This window comes from Meles meles, chromosome 5 (genome assembly GCF_922984935.1).
Source record: "Meles meles chromosome 5, mMelMel3.1 paternal haplotype, whole genome shotgun sequence".
Classification (NCBI taxonomy): domain Eukaryota; kingdom Metazoa; phylum Chordata; class Mammalia; order Carnivora; family Mustelidae; genus Meles; species Meles meles.
Genome location: NC_060070.1, coordinates 144,325,097 through 144,342,114, shown reverse-complemented (window position 1 = coordinate 144,342,114; position 17,018 = coordinate 144,325,097). Strand labels below are relative to the sequence as shown.

The 17,018-nt window shown below is 41.2% G+C and overlaps 1 protein-coding gene across 1 annotated transcript in view; it reads right to left on the bottom strand.

Annotated features, from left to right (window-relative positions):
* The window catches only part of RNF144B (ring finger protein 144B), a 79,996-nt gene that overhangs the window by 12,744 nt on the left and 50,234 nt on the right, over positions 1–17,018 (bottom strand). The window contains exon 4 of the mRNA XM_046006448.1: positions 13,831–13,891. Within this exon, the coding sequence (XP_045862404.1) occupies positions 13,831–13,891 (61 nt within the window). The remainder of the gene's footprint in view (positions 1–13,830; positions 13,892–17,018) is intronic.

The window sequence follows — 17,018 nt, the reverse complement described above, 5'->3', positions numbered from 1 at the left end:
TTTTATTTATTTGAGAGAGAGAGAGAGAACATGAGTTGAGGGGAGAGAGGGAGAGGGAGAAGCAGACACCCTGCTGAGCCGGGATCCAGATGCAGGGCTCAATCCCAGGACCCTGAGATCATGACCTGAGCCAAAAGAAGCCGCTTAACCAACTGAGACATACACATGCCCCTAAACTTGAATTTTAAAAAGAAACAGGAGCAAATACTCCTTTTACAATTTTTTTTAAAGCTAGTTTTAAAAGGCTACTACCAACTGCACCTGGGTGATCAGTCGGTTGGGCGTCTGACTCTTGGTTTGGGCTCAGGTCATGATCTCAACGTCAGGAGATCAAGCCCGGCTTTGGGCTCTGTGCTCAGTGGGGAGTTTACTCAAGATTCTCTCTCTCCCTCGCTGCCCCCCCTTCCCTCCCCCTGTGCGTGCACACTCTCGCTAAAATAAATAAATAAGGTTGCCTGCATAGTTCAATCGGTTAAGCATCTGTCTTCAGCTCAGGTCATGATCTCAGGGTCCTGGGATTGAGTCCCACATCAGGCTCTCTGCTCAGCAAGGAGTCTGCTTCTCCCGCTCACTCTCCTTCTCTCTCAAATAGATAGATAAAATCTTTTAAAAATTTTTAAAAATTAAAGGCTACTATCAATTTGGTATATGAATGATAGACTAATAAAATAATTCTGGATCTAAGCTCTTCCCTGGAAAATCATCTACTCTTTGTATTCAAATTTCCCCTGTTTCACATTCTTCTCCATATATTCAATTCTCATTCTAGGCTTTTCCTTACCCTAAAAATCATCTCATCTTTAACCAAGTTATAGCCTATCCATTCTTAAAGGACCTACTACATGGGGCACCTGGGTGGCTCAGTCGTTAAGTGTCTGCATTCAGCTCAGGTCATGATCCCAGGGTCCTGGGATTGAGGCCCACATCGGGCTCTCTGCTCATCAGAAAGCCTGCTTCTCCTTCTCCCACTCCCTCTACTTGTGTGCCTGCTCTCACTCTCTTTCTCCCTGTCACATAAACAAATAAAGTCTTTTTAAAAAGATTAAAAAAAAAAAAATAAAGGACCTACAACATACTTGTTGTATGTTAATTCTGGTCTCACAGAACCAGCATCTTGTTCATTGCTGTGCTCTAGTCCCTTCATGGAGATGGCCTTTCTCTCTTTAGGTTGTAGGCAAGGAATACGTATTTTATTCGTGTGCTCCAAGACACTGACACAGTGATTGGATGCTTTCTGTTGATTTATAGCAGTCATTCTTGGTTTTTTTCAAAAGCTAGATATACTCCTCTGCCAACAATTGCCTTACAATAATACATGCACTACTAATACCATCTTAAATTGCCTTGCACTGGAATTTATTTTCCATTCTCTTCTAGTATTTTCATCAACAGATGTACATAGCACACTAAAACCATCCAATACCAGTCCTGGTGTTGAAAGTATGTTATGACTGTTACTAGACTCTAACTCACCTCAGTTAGGCGCTCTACATTTGGAAAGACACCCAACTTGGCAAAACATGGAACTTTACATATAGCACTCTCAAAATTAAACCTCCTTTATGAAATGTCACTTATAAGGGTGATGATGAAAAAAATTTCTAACATTAAAATGAACAATAATTACCCTTGCTAGAACCCTACTTAGTGTCTCCCTGTACCTAACATCCATTTCACCTTCCTATCTCATGTCAGTCCTTGGATAAGTGATCCAGATTCACTGATTCTTATTCCTTTCCCCTCATATCCTCCTTAAGTCTCTAAAGTAAACTTTTTCTTCCCAGCTCCTTAATAAACCACTCTCTGAAAGTTAAAACTGCCATCCCTCTACTCATCCCCAGCAAATGTTTCTCATTCTTTCTTCTGATACTCTTGGGGCTCTCTTCCATAAGGCACCAGCCTCTCTATGCTCTTCCCACAACCTTCCTTCTCCTTTCACATCAGTGCTGCTTCCTTTGGTTCCATCGATGGATGGTGTCAAAGACTCAGTCCTTGATTTCTCCCAAATGTCCTTACTTACAGAACCCAAGCCGTGACTGAGTCTCAATCTTGCTTTAATTTGGACTATTCCAAACTTCTTCTTGAGGCCTGACTTCTTGTGCTGATATGCCTGAAAACTTAGTCAAATGTCTGTTATTCATTGTTCATTCAACAAATGATCAATTTCAGGGACTTTTTAGAGACCCTAGCCTTAAAGAGCTGAAAATAGTGGTTTGCTTCTCAGAAATCTCAGTGTGAAAAGAACAAGAGATGTTTAAGTTAATGAAATATTTTCAAAAAGCAATGCAATAACTGACAGAGCACCCCATGAGATAACATAAACTAAACTAGTACTGTCTGTGAGCAGCTCTTAGGGGCGGACGTAAGGAATGTGTAATATACAGAAGGTTTTTGTAAGGCAGGAATATTTTAACGCTTTTCTTATCTGAGTATCCATAATGAAGTTTCCCCTTTCAATCAGCTCTAAACTCAGGAAGTAGAACTGGTCGCTCCTGCTCACAGTACAAAGCAGATGGCACATGCTGAGATGAGGTTCGAGAGAGCTAAGGCACCACGTAAACAGAGATTAAAAAACAAAAAACAGTCCCCAGAATAGCAACTCTGTAGGCAACCAGAGTGTGGAAGGTATAAAAAGGAAAGAATAGTCTCCTTCCAGATACTGTAATAAAAATGCTGTACTTAAGAAGACACTGAGCAAGGACATTGGCAGTCACCTTCTAAAGCGGGGTCTTGCCAGGAGCCAACGGCCTACTCCGTCTTGTCAACTCCACGTTCGGTGACATCAAATGAATCGCCCACTTGAGAAATCAGCCACGATGAGTATTTACACTACAGAAATTGGCAAACACCATAAATCAGAGCCTCCCCCACTTCCCCCGCAAATCTGTTTACCAACACATCACTGAACACTGTCCAAACTGAGAGCAAACACTTAAATATATAAAACCAACTTCAAAACCATCCAGTGGGGGGCACAGAGTGGGCAACCAAAGAACAGAACCTAGCACAAGAAGAGGAGAAATTGAAAGGACAACAGTGACAGTTCCTTTAGCCACATTGGCTGGGCAGCCTTTTCTCCTTCCTGAACATTCTACATACAGACAAGTACTTCTACCTGAAGTAACCTTGCCTGTCTCCCATGGGTATGTATCTTCTTCTTCTAGAGTACTTGGTATTTGGTTATATTCTCATTTTTTGATCATTAATTGCTTTTTGCACATCTGACTGGGATCTTTAACTCCAGCGAGAGCCACCCAAGAGGAGAGGCAAGCTCTTTCTTCCACTTAGAACCATAGCATGAGGGGTTCCTGGGTAGCTCAGCTAAGCATCTGCCTTCGGCTCAGGTCATAACCCCAGGGTCCTGGGATCAAGCCCCACGTTGGGCTCCCTGTGCCACAGGAAGCCTGTTCTCCCTCTCCCACTCCCCCTACTTGTGTTCCTTCTCCCACTGTGCCTCTGTCAAATAAATAAAATCTTTTAAAAAGAACCATAGCATGTCACAAGTAAATATTTCTGGATCTCCCTATCTGATTTCCAAACTCCCCTCACAGCGCCAGTCAGATGGGATGCACTCAGTACATTCCTGTCCACCCAGCAAGTCAAATTTTTTTCCTTTATAAATACAGAGGGTCGCAGGAGAAAACAGAAGACAGATATCCACTAATTTAAACCAATTACTTCTCTCAACTAGAGCCCCCTTTCAGCCATCCTTTTATTTTCTTAAGTTTTTATTTAAATTTCAGTTAGTTTGCATACATTGTAATATTAGCTGGGGGTGTGGAATTTAGTGGTTCATCACTTACATACAACACTCAGTGCTCATCCTAACAAGTGCCCTCCCTACTCCCCATGCCCCATTTAACCCATCCCCACGTCCGCCTCCCCTCCAGTAACCCTCAGTTTGTTCCCTAGAGTTAAGAGTCTGTTTCCTGGTTTGCCTCTTTTTTCCCCTCATGTTCATCTGTTTGGTTTCTTAAGTTCCACATATTAGTGAAATCACATGGTATTTGTCTTTTTCTGACTCCTTTTGCTTAGCATAAGGTTCTCTAGCTTCATCCATGTTGTTCCAAATGATAACACTTGATTCTTTTTGTGGTTCAGTAATATTCCATTGTACGTATACAACGTATACATATATATATATATCTTCTTTATCCCTTCATCTGTCAATGGACATTTGGGCTCTTCCCATAACTTGGCTGTAGTTGATAATGTTGCTATAAACCTCAGAATGCATGTGTCCTTTCGAGTCTATTTTTGTATCCTTTGGTTAAGTACTTCATAGTACAATTACTGGATCATCACCCACTCTTTTTGAGAATTTAAATAGAAACAAAGCACTGCTAGTTAGAATCTGACACAATTCTTTGAGAAATGTCCATCAATACAGGAAGCGCCCACAGTAGCAATACAGTATCGTGTGTTTCTGTAATGTTTGCTTTTGGGCACAGATATTCCTTACACAAGTACTCGAGCTTGTCCTACAGCTTTGAAATACTGTTCTGGTTATGCAAAAGATATTGCCAAAGGAGGTGTGCTATTGTCTTCTTGATAAACCTTTAAGAGCAGAAGAAGTAACTATTCTGAGGCAAAAAGACAAACCCAGCCAAATTCCTGACAGTCCCCTGAGCTTTCTGTTTCCATGTTAACCTGAGAAGCTGAGTAAGTTAACGAGGAGTTAACAGAAGATTCAGGAGAGTAGTGACTCGACTTCTCTAACTGGAGGTGGAGATAGATTAAAGAGACTGATCCCTTGGCAGTCAAACAGCAGACACCAAGCCTCCTACAGAAATTCACGGAGGACATTTTTGAATGTGAAGAAAAGGTATATTGGTGCCTCTGGGCCTGGAACGTACAAAGAATACTTACACGATTTGTTTTTTTCCTCTGCCTGCTTTATTTTTGATTCGTGACAGAGAACTCTCTGCTCAAAAGCACACTTTCCACCTTTTCAACGAGGTAACTATCACTTTGGTCAGAATTGCTGGAGATAAGCCTCTGGGACTGTTACACTGGTGTGAGAACCAGATGACTCTGAGCAAACATTACTTCTGCTTCTGAGATTTATTTATAGATGTCCATTTTTTAAAAACACATTTAAGTCGATAGATTGGAACCATGACTAGGCAGCCAATCTACACATGGTTTTTTTTTTTTTTAATATTTTATTTATTTATTTGACAGACAGAGATCACAAGTAGGCAGAGAGGCAGGCAGAGAGAGAGAAAGGGAAGCAGGCTTCCTGCTGAGCAGAGAGCCGGATGTGGGGCTCGATCCCAGGACCCTGGGATCATGACCTGAGCCGAAGGTAGAGGCTTAACCAACGGGGCCATCCAGGCGCCCCTACACGTGGTTTTGACCTGAAAGATTTCCAACGTATATCCAAATGATGCGAAAGAGATTTCTACAGGTAATAAGGCAGTGAAATTTTACAAGGAGCTAAGCGAGCAAGGGGAAACGTCGCAGGAATAGTCATCAAGGGCCTGATCACAGGTGAAGATGATGAGGCCTAAGCCCAATGAGAAGCCACCGGTGGGGAATGCCAATTTTGGGGTAGTTGTATTAACACAAATACAGCATACCCATAAGCTGTCTGTCTATTCATTTTCTTCACTACACAGCCTGGCTTTGGGACCCTGATGGCCAGCTGGATTGTTTTTTCCACAATGGCTTTGCAGTTCTTCGAGGAGACATTTGGACCCGTCTTTGCACGGTAAGATTTGTTGCACATCAAGCTCTTTGACACTGGAGACTAGGAATTTCGGAAAGCCACAGGACAGCGTGTGCTTTGTTCTCTTGTTGCTCTCATAACCGACGCTGGGCATCAAGATCTGGCCCTTGGTTCTCCTGTGCACCCTACTGTCAATACCTCTGGGTTTCCATCAGTTCCATTTAATTTTGACACACTGGTCTGACTGGTGCCAGATGAACTTCTTGGTCCTCCTTTTAGCAATCTTGGCCTTCACCAGAGGTCCGAGGGCAGCCGTGCTGCGAATAGGAGATGGCTGCCACCGCCGCAGGGAGCTCCAACGAAAACAGGGGAGTGCCATCTTGACTGGGGGAGAGCGGTGATAGGATTACCATTCTTAGAAGATGACTCTGGCTCCCGAAGGGAGAATGGATGGTGGTGGCAACACAGAGACTGCAGTGATCTAATCCAGGATGATACACTGGATTCGATGTTCGAGGTAAAAGTACTGACAGTTTGGAGCGTATTCTGATGGTGAAACTGTCAAGATTTCCTAGTAAAGACGCAGCTGGAAGCAGTCATCCCAAGTTGACAACCACTGATCTAGAAAGCTTCCTGGAATGTAGTATTTGTTGAATAAATGAATGAAGCAACATAACAGAAGTGTAAGGAATGGTATCTGTAGATGCGTTCTCAGTGGTAATAGAAGATAATGGTGGCATACACAGGAAGGTTCTATATTGCTCAGCCCTGCATTCGGATATTTCCCAGGAACAGACACAAATGAGTACTCAGGGAGGTTTTTGCAGAGGGCATCTTGGCGTCTCTTGGAGAGCAGCTCCCAGCCCAACAGGGCTCCACACAGATGAGTCTGGCCAGATTACACGGAAAAGCGCGGCATCTGCCCTTCTCACTGCTTATCAGCCCAACTCCTAGAAGAGCAGCGACAAGCCAATGCCCATAGAAGCTAAAAGAGTCATTATATTTAAGAATTACTAGAATTTCAATATGCCATGAAGAGCACAGTTTTGCTTTATATCTATCAAGGTATAGAGTCTACTCTGAATGGAACCTAGAGGCCAGATTAGCAGAAAAGGAAAAAACACTGACAGGGCATCAGATATTACTGGTCCTAAACTCGCCAAAGAGGAGCCAACTGATGGACGCCAGGTGGAAGCCAAATTGCTGTCCATAAATAAGGGCTTCCTCCCCTCACTCTTGACTCTACCCCAATGAGCTGAGCAGAGTCAGAAGAGGGGGTGGCATATAGTAATAAAAAGGGTATTAAAATTTTTGCATTAACCATGTACAGGTACAGGTTTTAAAAAAAGTATACTTTTTATTACTATTATTGTGAATTCAATTCTAACTCCTGGCTCTTGGCCTTGGAAACAATTAGGTAGATAAGCAAAATGCACAATTATCCCAAAAGTTTAATGTTTAGTTTCCCCCCCCCCCCTGCTTCAAACTTCCATTCCAAAGTTGGAGGAAGATGAACTCATGTATATTCAACTAATTTCTTCTGCATCAGCAGTGATAAAGTCTTCATGGAGCTCTGAGATGGGGGTAAATTCGGGAATCTAGAAAAAGAGCAAGCCGGGCCCTGTGTACATCATTCCCAGCGATGCCCCCAACACCTTGACATGCACATGATTCAGCCGGGATTAAATGTCATGGACTTACATCAGAGACAGACAAATTCACTAACTTCAACCAGAATTTACTTATGAAAGATAGAACTGATTACTGAAATAAAGCTCCATGACTACTTGACGTTAAGACTACTTGCTCATCTAAATTATGCAAGGCAGGAAATGCTATTCAAAGCTATTTCTACTTCTGTATTCTGACAATAATTGAGAAATAAGCATTCTGAGAAAACTGCCAGGAGGGCCATATCAGACCCCAGTGATTGCCTTCAGTTTTAAAGCTGATCTCATGACCCTTGGTTTCCCCACCGGAAACTATCACCATTAGGGGTGTAGAGTTTGCTTTTATCCTGTTGTAAATTCTCTTAACTAACATGAGTGAGTTTTCCGCCATCATGAAACTGTGCCAAAAAAGATATTCCATGATTTCTTATTGTGAGGAACACTATACATCCAAGCTAATTATCAGCTGAAATAAACCAAACTGTTTTAACTTTTATGACCTGCTGCATTTTTAATTATGCCAAAGTTAATTTGCTTTCTGATAGCTCAAAGAACAAAGGTCTTCTGTAGATAGTTAAAATGCAATTAAACTACACTGATCAGAATTAACACCTGCCATGGTAAATAAACTCAAATAGATGTGGCCTTGAGCCGAGGGATTGCTGTCAAGACCGCGGAGGAGAAGCACAGAATTTCAAACTTGGAAACAGCTTCTGAGTTTATCTAGTCTCACGCGATTATGTTACAACCCATGGAAGTTAGGTGTTTGATTTACTCATGGTTAGTGAATATATGCCGAGACTGGTCTATTTTTCCTCCTAGAAAACCATTGTCTGTGTAAAAACATAATCGTGTGATTAAATAGATCTCCATTTCCACTATCAGCCCTGGAACCTTTTGTCTTTAAAGCAGCCACTTGCAAGTCATCATCTCCTTGGAAGTGGTCAAAGAATGTGGATTTATGCTTCGAGTAAGAGTATGAAGGAACCAGATATGGCAGGTGGTGTAAGAAATTAGGTTTCATTATCACGGTGCCATACAACACTTTTTTTTTTAATGTGTTATGTCAGTCACCATACAGTACATCATTAGTATTTGATGTCATGTTCCATGATTCATTGTTTGAGTATGACGCCCAGTGCTCCAAGCAATCTGTGCCGTCCTTAATATCCAGCGCCGGGCTCACCCCTCCTCCTCCCTCCCTCCCTTCTAAAACCCTCCGTTTGTTTCCCGGGGTCCATAGTCTCTCATGGTTCGTCCCCCACTCTGATTTCTGCCCCTTCATTTTCCCCTTTTCCTAATGTCCCCCATGCTATTCCTTATGGTCCACAAATAAGTGAAGCCATATAATATTTGACTTTCTCTGCTTGACTTATTTCACTCAGCATAATCTCCTCCAGTCCTATCCAAGTTGATGCAAAAGTTGGGTGTTCATCCTTTCTGATGGCTGAGTAATATTCCACTGTGTATATGGACCATGTTCTTCTTTATCCATTGTCTGTTGAAGGGCATCTTGGCTCTTTCCACATTTTGGCGATTGTGGACATTGCTGCTATGAACATTGGGGAAGCATACAACGCTTTAGAATCTAGGACAATAAGGGTAGAAACACGCTGAAAAAGATACAAATTAAGATGAAAAGGGAACAAAAGTGGCATTATTGTGTTATACGTTCAGTCAAGATATGATCTGGATTCTAGAAGGTGCCTTCTTCATTTAGTCTAGAGAACTAGGATAAAGGTCAGATGGGGCGGTGGCCGTGATGAATAACAAAACAACAACAATGAGGACGACAGGGTGACAACACACAGTATTAACTCACTCTGTACAGCAGCCCTAGCAGAAGCCGCCCATTATCATCCCGCTTTTAGAGATGAGGAAATGAAGTGCACACAGGGAGAGGCAAACACTTCACACAATAGAGAACATTCGGGTCCCCCTTAGAAATGTCACCCGACTCAATGATAAATGTCCTTTCTTGCAGATACTTTAGTTTTTTTTAGCTGAAACTGCTGGAGAGTGCTGTTTTAGATTTTGAGAACTAACCCACAAGAAAGACTTGATGGTAAAGGAGAGGAAGCAGGAAGCCGAGGAGAAAGTGTGAGCTCCCAGAAGCACAGAATAGCTTCGCAAGCGAATCCTAGGCTTAGTCATACATTTACCACAAAACACCAGAAAAGCAGGCTCAAAAGGAGAACATGTGCACGCATGCACGTGCAAGCACAAGAATGGTCTTGCGATCAGCAACGACGAACAGGAAGATACCTAGTGAGAGGTGGGAGGTGTTAAAAAAATCAAACCAGGGCGCCTGGGTGGCTCAGTGGCTTAGGCCACTGCCTTCAGCTCAGGTCATGATCTCAGGGTCGTGAGATCAAGTCCCACATCGGGCTCTCTGCTTAGCAGGGAGCCTGCTTCCTCCTCTCTCTCTGCCTGCCTCTCTGCCTGCTTGTGATCTCTCTCTCTCTGCCAAATAAGTGAATGGAATCTTTAAAAAAAAAAAAATCAAACCAAACTGACACTAAGGTCATTAAAGTATCCCACGGCCCTAAAAAGAAAAAACACCAAAAGAAACCAAACAACCACACACTAGGTGAGACCGTGTGTTTATCTCATACTATGGTGAGATAAAACCTCCAGGAATGGACACAAAAGAGTGGCAGGGAACATTTCACCAAGGACAGATAAAGGCAAAGAGGAAGAAAAGGGCCATATTATAAATGTTGGGACTCACAGCAAAAAGAAGCTGGGACAAATGCTCAGAACAGACCGCTTTCAGAGCAAGGCAGGGCTGCGGCAGACGGCGGAGTCTAGAAGGGCACCTGGCACACAGCAGATACTCGGTCCCCAAAAAGGAAATACTGAAGACATGAGAGAATGCAGGAGAATTAACAGGTAACAGGAAAATAAATTCTTATTTTACTTCACTTCTTCCCAAAGGAGAACACTCTGACCCCTGAACTATTTGCAGGCGTTTCCAGCCACTCCGTGAGAATACAAATATCCAAGAACGGATCCGTTAACCTACCAAGAAATGGAAACAATTTGCAATTATAATAAGTAAAACAGGGTCACAAAAAAATAGGAAAAGTGCTTAAGGACTGGAGATGGAAAATCTTAACCCAGTTTTCAAAAAAAAACCAAAAACCTATTTTGAAAAAGGAGATTGTGGGCAAGCAGATTCGAGAGACAAGCAAAGTTCTAACATTAATCATCAGACATCATGTGCTTTGAGAACCAGTAGAGAGTACAGCAGTGATCACTAACACATGCCAAACTTAGTATCCTCTTTTCTTTGTTAATATTGGAAGACTGACACAGAAAAGGAAATCCGTAAACACGGTAGTAGCCAGCGGAAAGTCACAGACGGAAGGAGAGTGGATTCATAGAATAACCAAACGATGTGAAATGCCGTTTCTCCACTTTATGTAAACAGTGATGGTTTAGGCTCGTTCCTATTCAAAATATTTTTCCCCATGAAGACTTAGATGAAAACAAGCTATAAAAGGCGAGTTAACGTAAATCGGAAGACAAAACACAGATGACGAACTAAAAACTGAGAACTGGTGGGCATTAAGAACTGGGCAAACTAATGAAAATTTTGGGAATTCAGATACAGGGCTGATCTGATTGTCCATTTTTCCAGAGCCACAACAATCTCTACAACCGTATCTGAGAGCCCAGCCAGAGACTTTTACTTTCCAATTAGTCATTTAGTTCATTCACAACATGAGTATTTAAAGCATCCCAAGATCCCATTCTAAACAGTTCCACATAAAACACTCTCATGGAAGGGGCGCCTGCGTGGCTCAGTTGGTTAAGCATCTGCCTTAGACTCAAGTCATGATCTTGGGGTCTGGAATCCTTGGATCGAGCCCTGCATCAGGCTCCCTGCTCTGTGGGGAGGCTGCTTCCTGCCCTCTCTCTTCCATTTCCCCCACCCCGTGCTCTCTCATTCTCTCTCTTAAATAAATAAAATCTGAAAAAAAAAAAAACAAAAACAAAAAAACAAAACAACTTTCATAGCCTAGACCTCAAAGTCACCTAGCTGATAAGTCTTGAGTCTGAGGTAGATAGGAAGTCTACCGAGTAAAAATGAGATACACAATTCAGATAAAGACGATGCCAATCAAGTAAATTTCATTATGTAACACTGTTAACTTAAATTTATTCTTACTCGGCATGCCTATTTTCTAATAATAATTCTGTATTCTTGATGATAATGAAGTCCCTGAATGGTACTGGAGAATTACAAATCGCCTTCCAGAATCACCTCACATCAATATGTCTCTGGACCTTGGTTTTCTTTCTTATAAAATGAGGGAATTGAACCAAATGGTCACTAGACTTTACATACTTCCAAATATAACGTACTCCCCATACTTTACAATAGTAAAAATGTCTAATTGGCAGTTCCTCCAACACGAAACACAGAATCACCATTTGACGCAGCAATTCCACTCCTGGGTATATACCCAAAAGAATTGAAAGCAAGGACTAGGAAAGATACTTGTACCCCAATGTTCGCTGCAGCTTTACTCACAAGAGACAAAGGTAGAAACCACCCAAGTGTCCTTCAACAGATGAATGGTTAAACAAAATGTGGTATATACATACCATGGAATATTATCCTTTGGCCATAAAAAGAAATAGAAGTCCCGAGACATGTCACTAACATGTCAAGACATTATACAAGTGAAATAAGCCAGACACAAAAGGAAAATATTGTATGATTGCACTTACATGAAATATCTACACTAGGCAAATTTACAGAACAGTCAGCAGAGCAGAAGTTACCAGAGGCTGGGGAAAACAGGGAAATGGGAAGTTATTATTTAATTATAGTTTCTGCTTGGGGTGATAAAGAGATGGTAATGATGTTTTGCATAAAATTGTGTATGTTCTTAAGGCCACTGAATTGTACACTTAAAATGGGTGAAATGGTACGTTTTATGTTTCAGATAGATGTTATCCTAAGGAAAAAAACATGGAGGGCGCCTGGGTGGATCAGTTGGTTGAGCGACTGCCTTCAGCTCAGGTCATGATCCTGGAGTCCCAGGATTGGGTCCTGCACTGGGCTCCCTGCTCAACTGGGGGTCTGCTTCTCCCTCTGATTTTCCACCTCTCATGCTCACTCTCTCTCATTCTCCCTCTCTCTCAAATAAATAAATAAAATCTTTTTTAAAATATGGAATTATTCCTATAGATGAAGAAGCTTAGATACAGTCTATGTGATGCTAAGCAGGTCTCAACCTGTCCAATTGTCACTTTCTTCATCTAAAAAATAAGGATAATAAAATCCATGATCAATTCATGGGATCTGTAGTGGGACATCTGCCTAGAACCTGTGATAAAAAAATAAATTCTATGTATGAGTCAAACTATTTGATCAACTTAAAATGCATCAAAGATAAGACATGCAAGACAACCCATGAAAGACTCACAATGAGAGAGAAATGTTCCTCTTTCCCTCATTTTACTTTTTAGAATTTACTAATCCAGATTTAAGAGTTCGCAATCAGAAAACTTGTATGTTCATGCTAGATGAGAGTTTATTTTATACACTCAATGAGACTATGTGTTCTAGGGGAATAATTTTCTCCTATTTCTCAGATATAGAAAAACAGACCATTTAGAGGCACCTGGGGGGCTCAGTCGGTTAAGCGTCTGACTCTTGGTTTCAGCTCAGGTCATGATCTCAGGGTCCTAGGATGGAGCCCTGTACTGGGCTCTGTGCCTAGCAGGAAGTCTACTTCCCCTTTCCCTCTCCCTCAGCCCCTCTTCCCCACTTGTGCAGGTACACTCTCTCCTTCTCTCTAAAATAAATAAAGAAATCTTTCAAAAAAAAGAAAGAAAACAGACCATTTATTTCAAGAATGTCCAGAGTGTGACAGGACAGAAAGGACTACTTAAAAAAAGATCTTGGTAAAAGAACAAAAATAAATAAATCTTACAGATAAAAAGGGAGTATAAATAGAAAGCTATATAAATTACCCCAAGGCCAAAGCCAGAAAGAAAATGAGCCTGGTAGATTGTAAATTGCATTAGAATGACACAATCACTCTGATTACAGGTGTGGTATCAAAAGAACAAACAGTGAGTATTACAAGCAGCAGTAAAAATGTTTGGGTCGATGGAGGTTTTGAAGTGATCTTCACGAGTGGGAAAGCCGGTGGTAAAAAGCATTTTAAAGAACATCCTCTTGTGTGAAACTATACAACTTTTGCAGAACTTGTCTCACATGAGCCAACTTAAAAATACACAACAGTCAACATAAGGAAGCTTCTATTTCCTGCTAGTCTGCATTTTTTTCTGCCTGAGGCTGAGAAAGCTGAAATGTTACGGTGCAATGCCAGGTTTTCCCCTTTCGGAGTGCCCTTGTGGCTTGTTGACAGCCCACAGCCTCCTTAACCTTCTGTGGAGGTTAGTGTGAAGATGACACATGGAAACCCATAACTCAACATGGGGACAGAAAGAGGAGGGCATACATACCTCGTTCAAATTTTAACCGCTGGTAGAGCTGAAACTGATCCACGGGCACCAGGGAGGCAATCTGAAACCAGAGATATTAACAAGATGAGGTCTCTCTCCTCACTGGAGCCCAGAGTTCCAGCCTTCACAGACCTCTCCTTCTTGTCTGGCTTACTTTATACCAGTGGTTCGAGAACTTTTTCTCTCCACAGTTCCGTGGTAAGACAAGCAGCAATTTCTACAGCAGCCACTACTCGAGGCACCCAAGACGGGACTCCTTCGTCAAATTCCATTCTTACCTTCAGCGGCTACTAAGACCAGACAACCAAACTTTTGGACTTCCCCAATTAGTTGTGTATATATATGAAAGATGTTCTTTATCACTCCACGTTCATTTAAGAAATGTTTAAAAGATTATGGTTCTAGCTTTAGAACCCGTAAAAACTAAGGCCAGGTAGATAGTGCCTCAGGAATTATGAAAACCTCATTGTCTCCTCGGGAACAGACTCTTCTAAACAATATGCAAATCATTTCTTCGGACAAAAAAAATCACTTTGCAGGGCCCTTGGTTGTCCCTCATCGTCATCCATGTCCTGGTAGGAAAGAAATGCTAAAGATATTTCTTGTGACTGAACTCCTATTTCCATTGCAGATGACGATATGAACCAAAGGTTTACGAGTAAATGACACTGAGTCAGACTTAACCAAAGGACATTTCAGATTAATCCTTTCAAATTGCATTTTGAAGTCAGATGCAGGAAAAGCTAACTGCTCTTACACTGGCATTCTAAAAATAATAGCTCCATTGACGCCAACTATATTGATGTTGCTTAAAAGATTTATAACTGAGAAGACCCAAGGATTTGATATTAGGCTTCTAAACATTTAGCAAGTTGATACAGGACACAGTCGTAGCCTTGGCAGTTCTGACTCGAAAACATTACATGTCCTTTGGTATGAAATATATCTAGACGGAAGTTCCTGCAACCAAAGAAAGGAAGTCTGCCTTAAGAAAACAAGGGTAAAAAAAAAAAAAAAGAGGCAGTTAAAAATTACACTTAACATGTGTAAGACTGACGACTCACAGACCTGTACCCTGGGGCAAATAATACATTATGTGTTAATAAAAATAATTAAAAAATAAAAAATTACACTTAACAAATACAGTACATTTTAACAGGTATTCAAAATCAAATCCTCCTCACACACAAAAAATTCAATTTGTTTACTTGGCAAATGAATTAAACAAAGTTAGCTAAAACCTATGAAAGCCTACAAAACAGGCAAGTTCAGTCTTCTCCATTCCAAGTACAGTAAAACATAAATTTAATTTAATTATAACATTTTTCTCCAGCTGGGAGGAAAAGGTTGCATTTTCATCTGGCACTTTATATAAAGTTCCTGAGCAATCACTGTAAAAAAAATTATGGTTAATTTTATATGCTATGTGTTGTACCATACTTTTTTTAAAAGTGTGGTTAGACTTTTATTACACTGAAAGCCAGTTCTGTTTCATCTGTTATAATACCACCTGGACATCTTTCCTAAGAGACAAAGGTGTCTCAAAAAAATTCTGAGTTGGAGACAGAAGACATAGGTAACCACAGGGATGGGAGGCATTAAGGAATCTGAATTCAATTCCTGACTTAGTCATTGCTTTCTTGTGGCAGAGAACAAATAATCTAACACTACTTCAACTTTGGAGCCAAGGTGACTTGGAGATGATATCATGTGGGCTGAAGAGTCCTCAGTGAGAGTCTCTATATCTATTTTAACCCCCCTCCAAAAGCCTTTGATTCTATGGGACAGTCTTATACTCTACTTACCCCCAACTAAAACAGCTTCTGGACTGATGAAGAACTTCTTCAAACCCCTCAAAGTCAACTCCTAAAAATTCTGATTTTTTTTTCAATGACATGCAATATATGTAGCAGCTAACTCAAATGCTGTTGACAGAAGACAAAGCAAACAGGAGACAGAGTACTTTAGACACAGATGAAATGCTAATGAGAAAACTGAGACAAATTAATGCAGTAAAAAGTCAACAACAGGAGAGATGGATGGTTCTTTCTTTTTCTTTCTTTAAAGATTTTATTTATTTATTTGACAGAGAGAGAGATCACGAGTAGGCAGAGAGGCAGGCGGAGAGGCAGGCAGAGAGTAAGGGAAGCAGGCTCCCTGCTGAGCAGAGAGCCCATGTGGGATTCAATCCCAGGACCCTGAGATCATGACCTGAGCCGAAGGCAGAGGCTTAACCCACTAAGCCACCCAGACGTCCCCATTTTTTTTTTTTTTACAGATTTTATTTATTTATTTGACAGATAGAGATCACAAGTAGACAGAGAGAGAGAGGAGGAAGCAGGCTCCCCGCCGAGCAGAGAGCCCGATGCGGGAGTCGATCCCAGGACCCTGAGATCATGACCTGAGCCAAAGGCAGAGGCTTTAACCCACTGAGCCCCCCGGGCGCCCTGAGATGGATGTTTAATTTTAAATTAGAAAGCTAAATTTCATAGAGAACACGTCTCTGCCAACAGGGAAGTCAGAGGGCTCTGATTTTTTTGGTCTTTTAATCTACTTTGAATCTCCTATTTATTATTTTTTTTATAGATCAAAGATTTTTATGGAATTAAGACTTAATAGGGTAAATCATTTTTTTTCTATTGAAATTTGTGGTTTTAAAAAAAGAAAAAAACACCTTAGTTCTATCACCGTTCTCTTCTCTTCCCAGACCCCAGCACTTGGATTTGCCCCTTTTTGGTGTTCTACCTGACAATGTACTAACGGTACAGCAGGGTCTGGAACCCTGGGAAGACAGACGAGGAAAGGGGGCAGAGAAGCTGCTCTCAAGGCAATAAAGACACATAAAGGTTTTTTCTTTTAAATCTACTCCTTGGGAAAAAAGAGAATCGACTCCTTGATCTTACCATTTGTTTGGCTTTACGGATTAGACTAGTTCTCTGAAATGTTTCTATTATACCCATGGCTTCAGATCAGAGAAAGCTGGACCTTGTTAAAAAAAAAAAAAAAAGACGATCCAAAGTATTAAATTCCCAGTTTCACAGCCATGTAGAGCTAAGTCTCGATTGCTCAAGGTCTCTTACAATTATAAACCTGAAATAAACGTGTTAGGATGATTACTGAAAGGTCGATTAAATCACAGGTTAAAGGGCTGCTGCTTTCAAAAGCAAAACAAAACAAAACCTGAAACA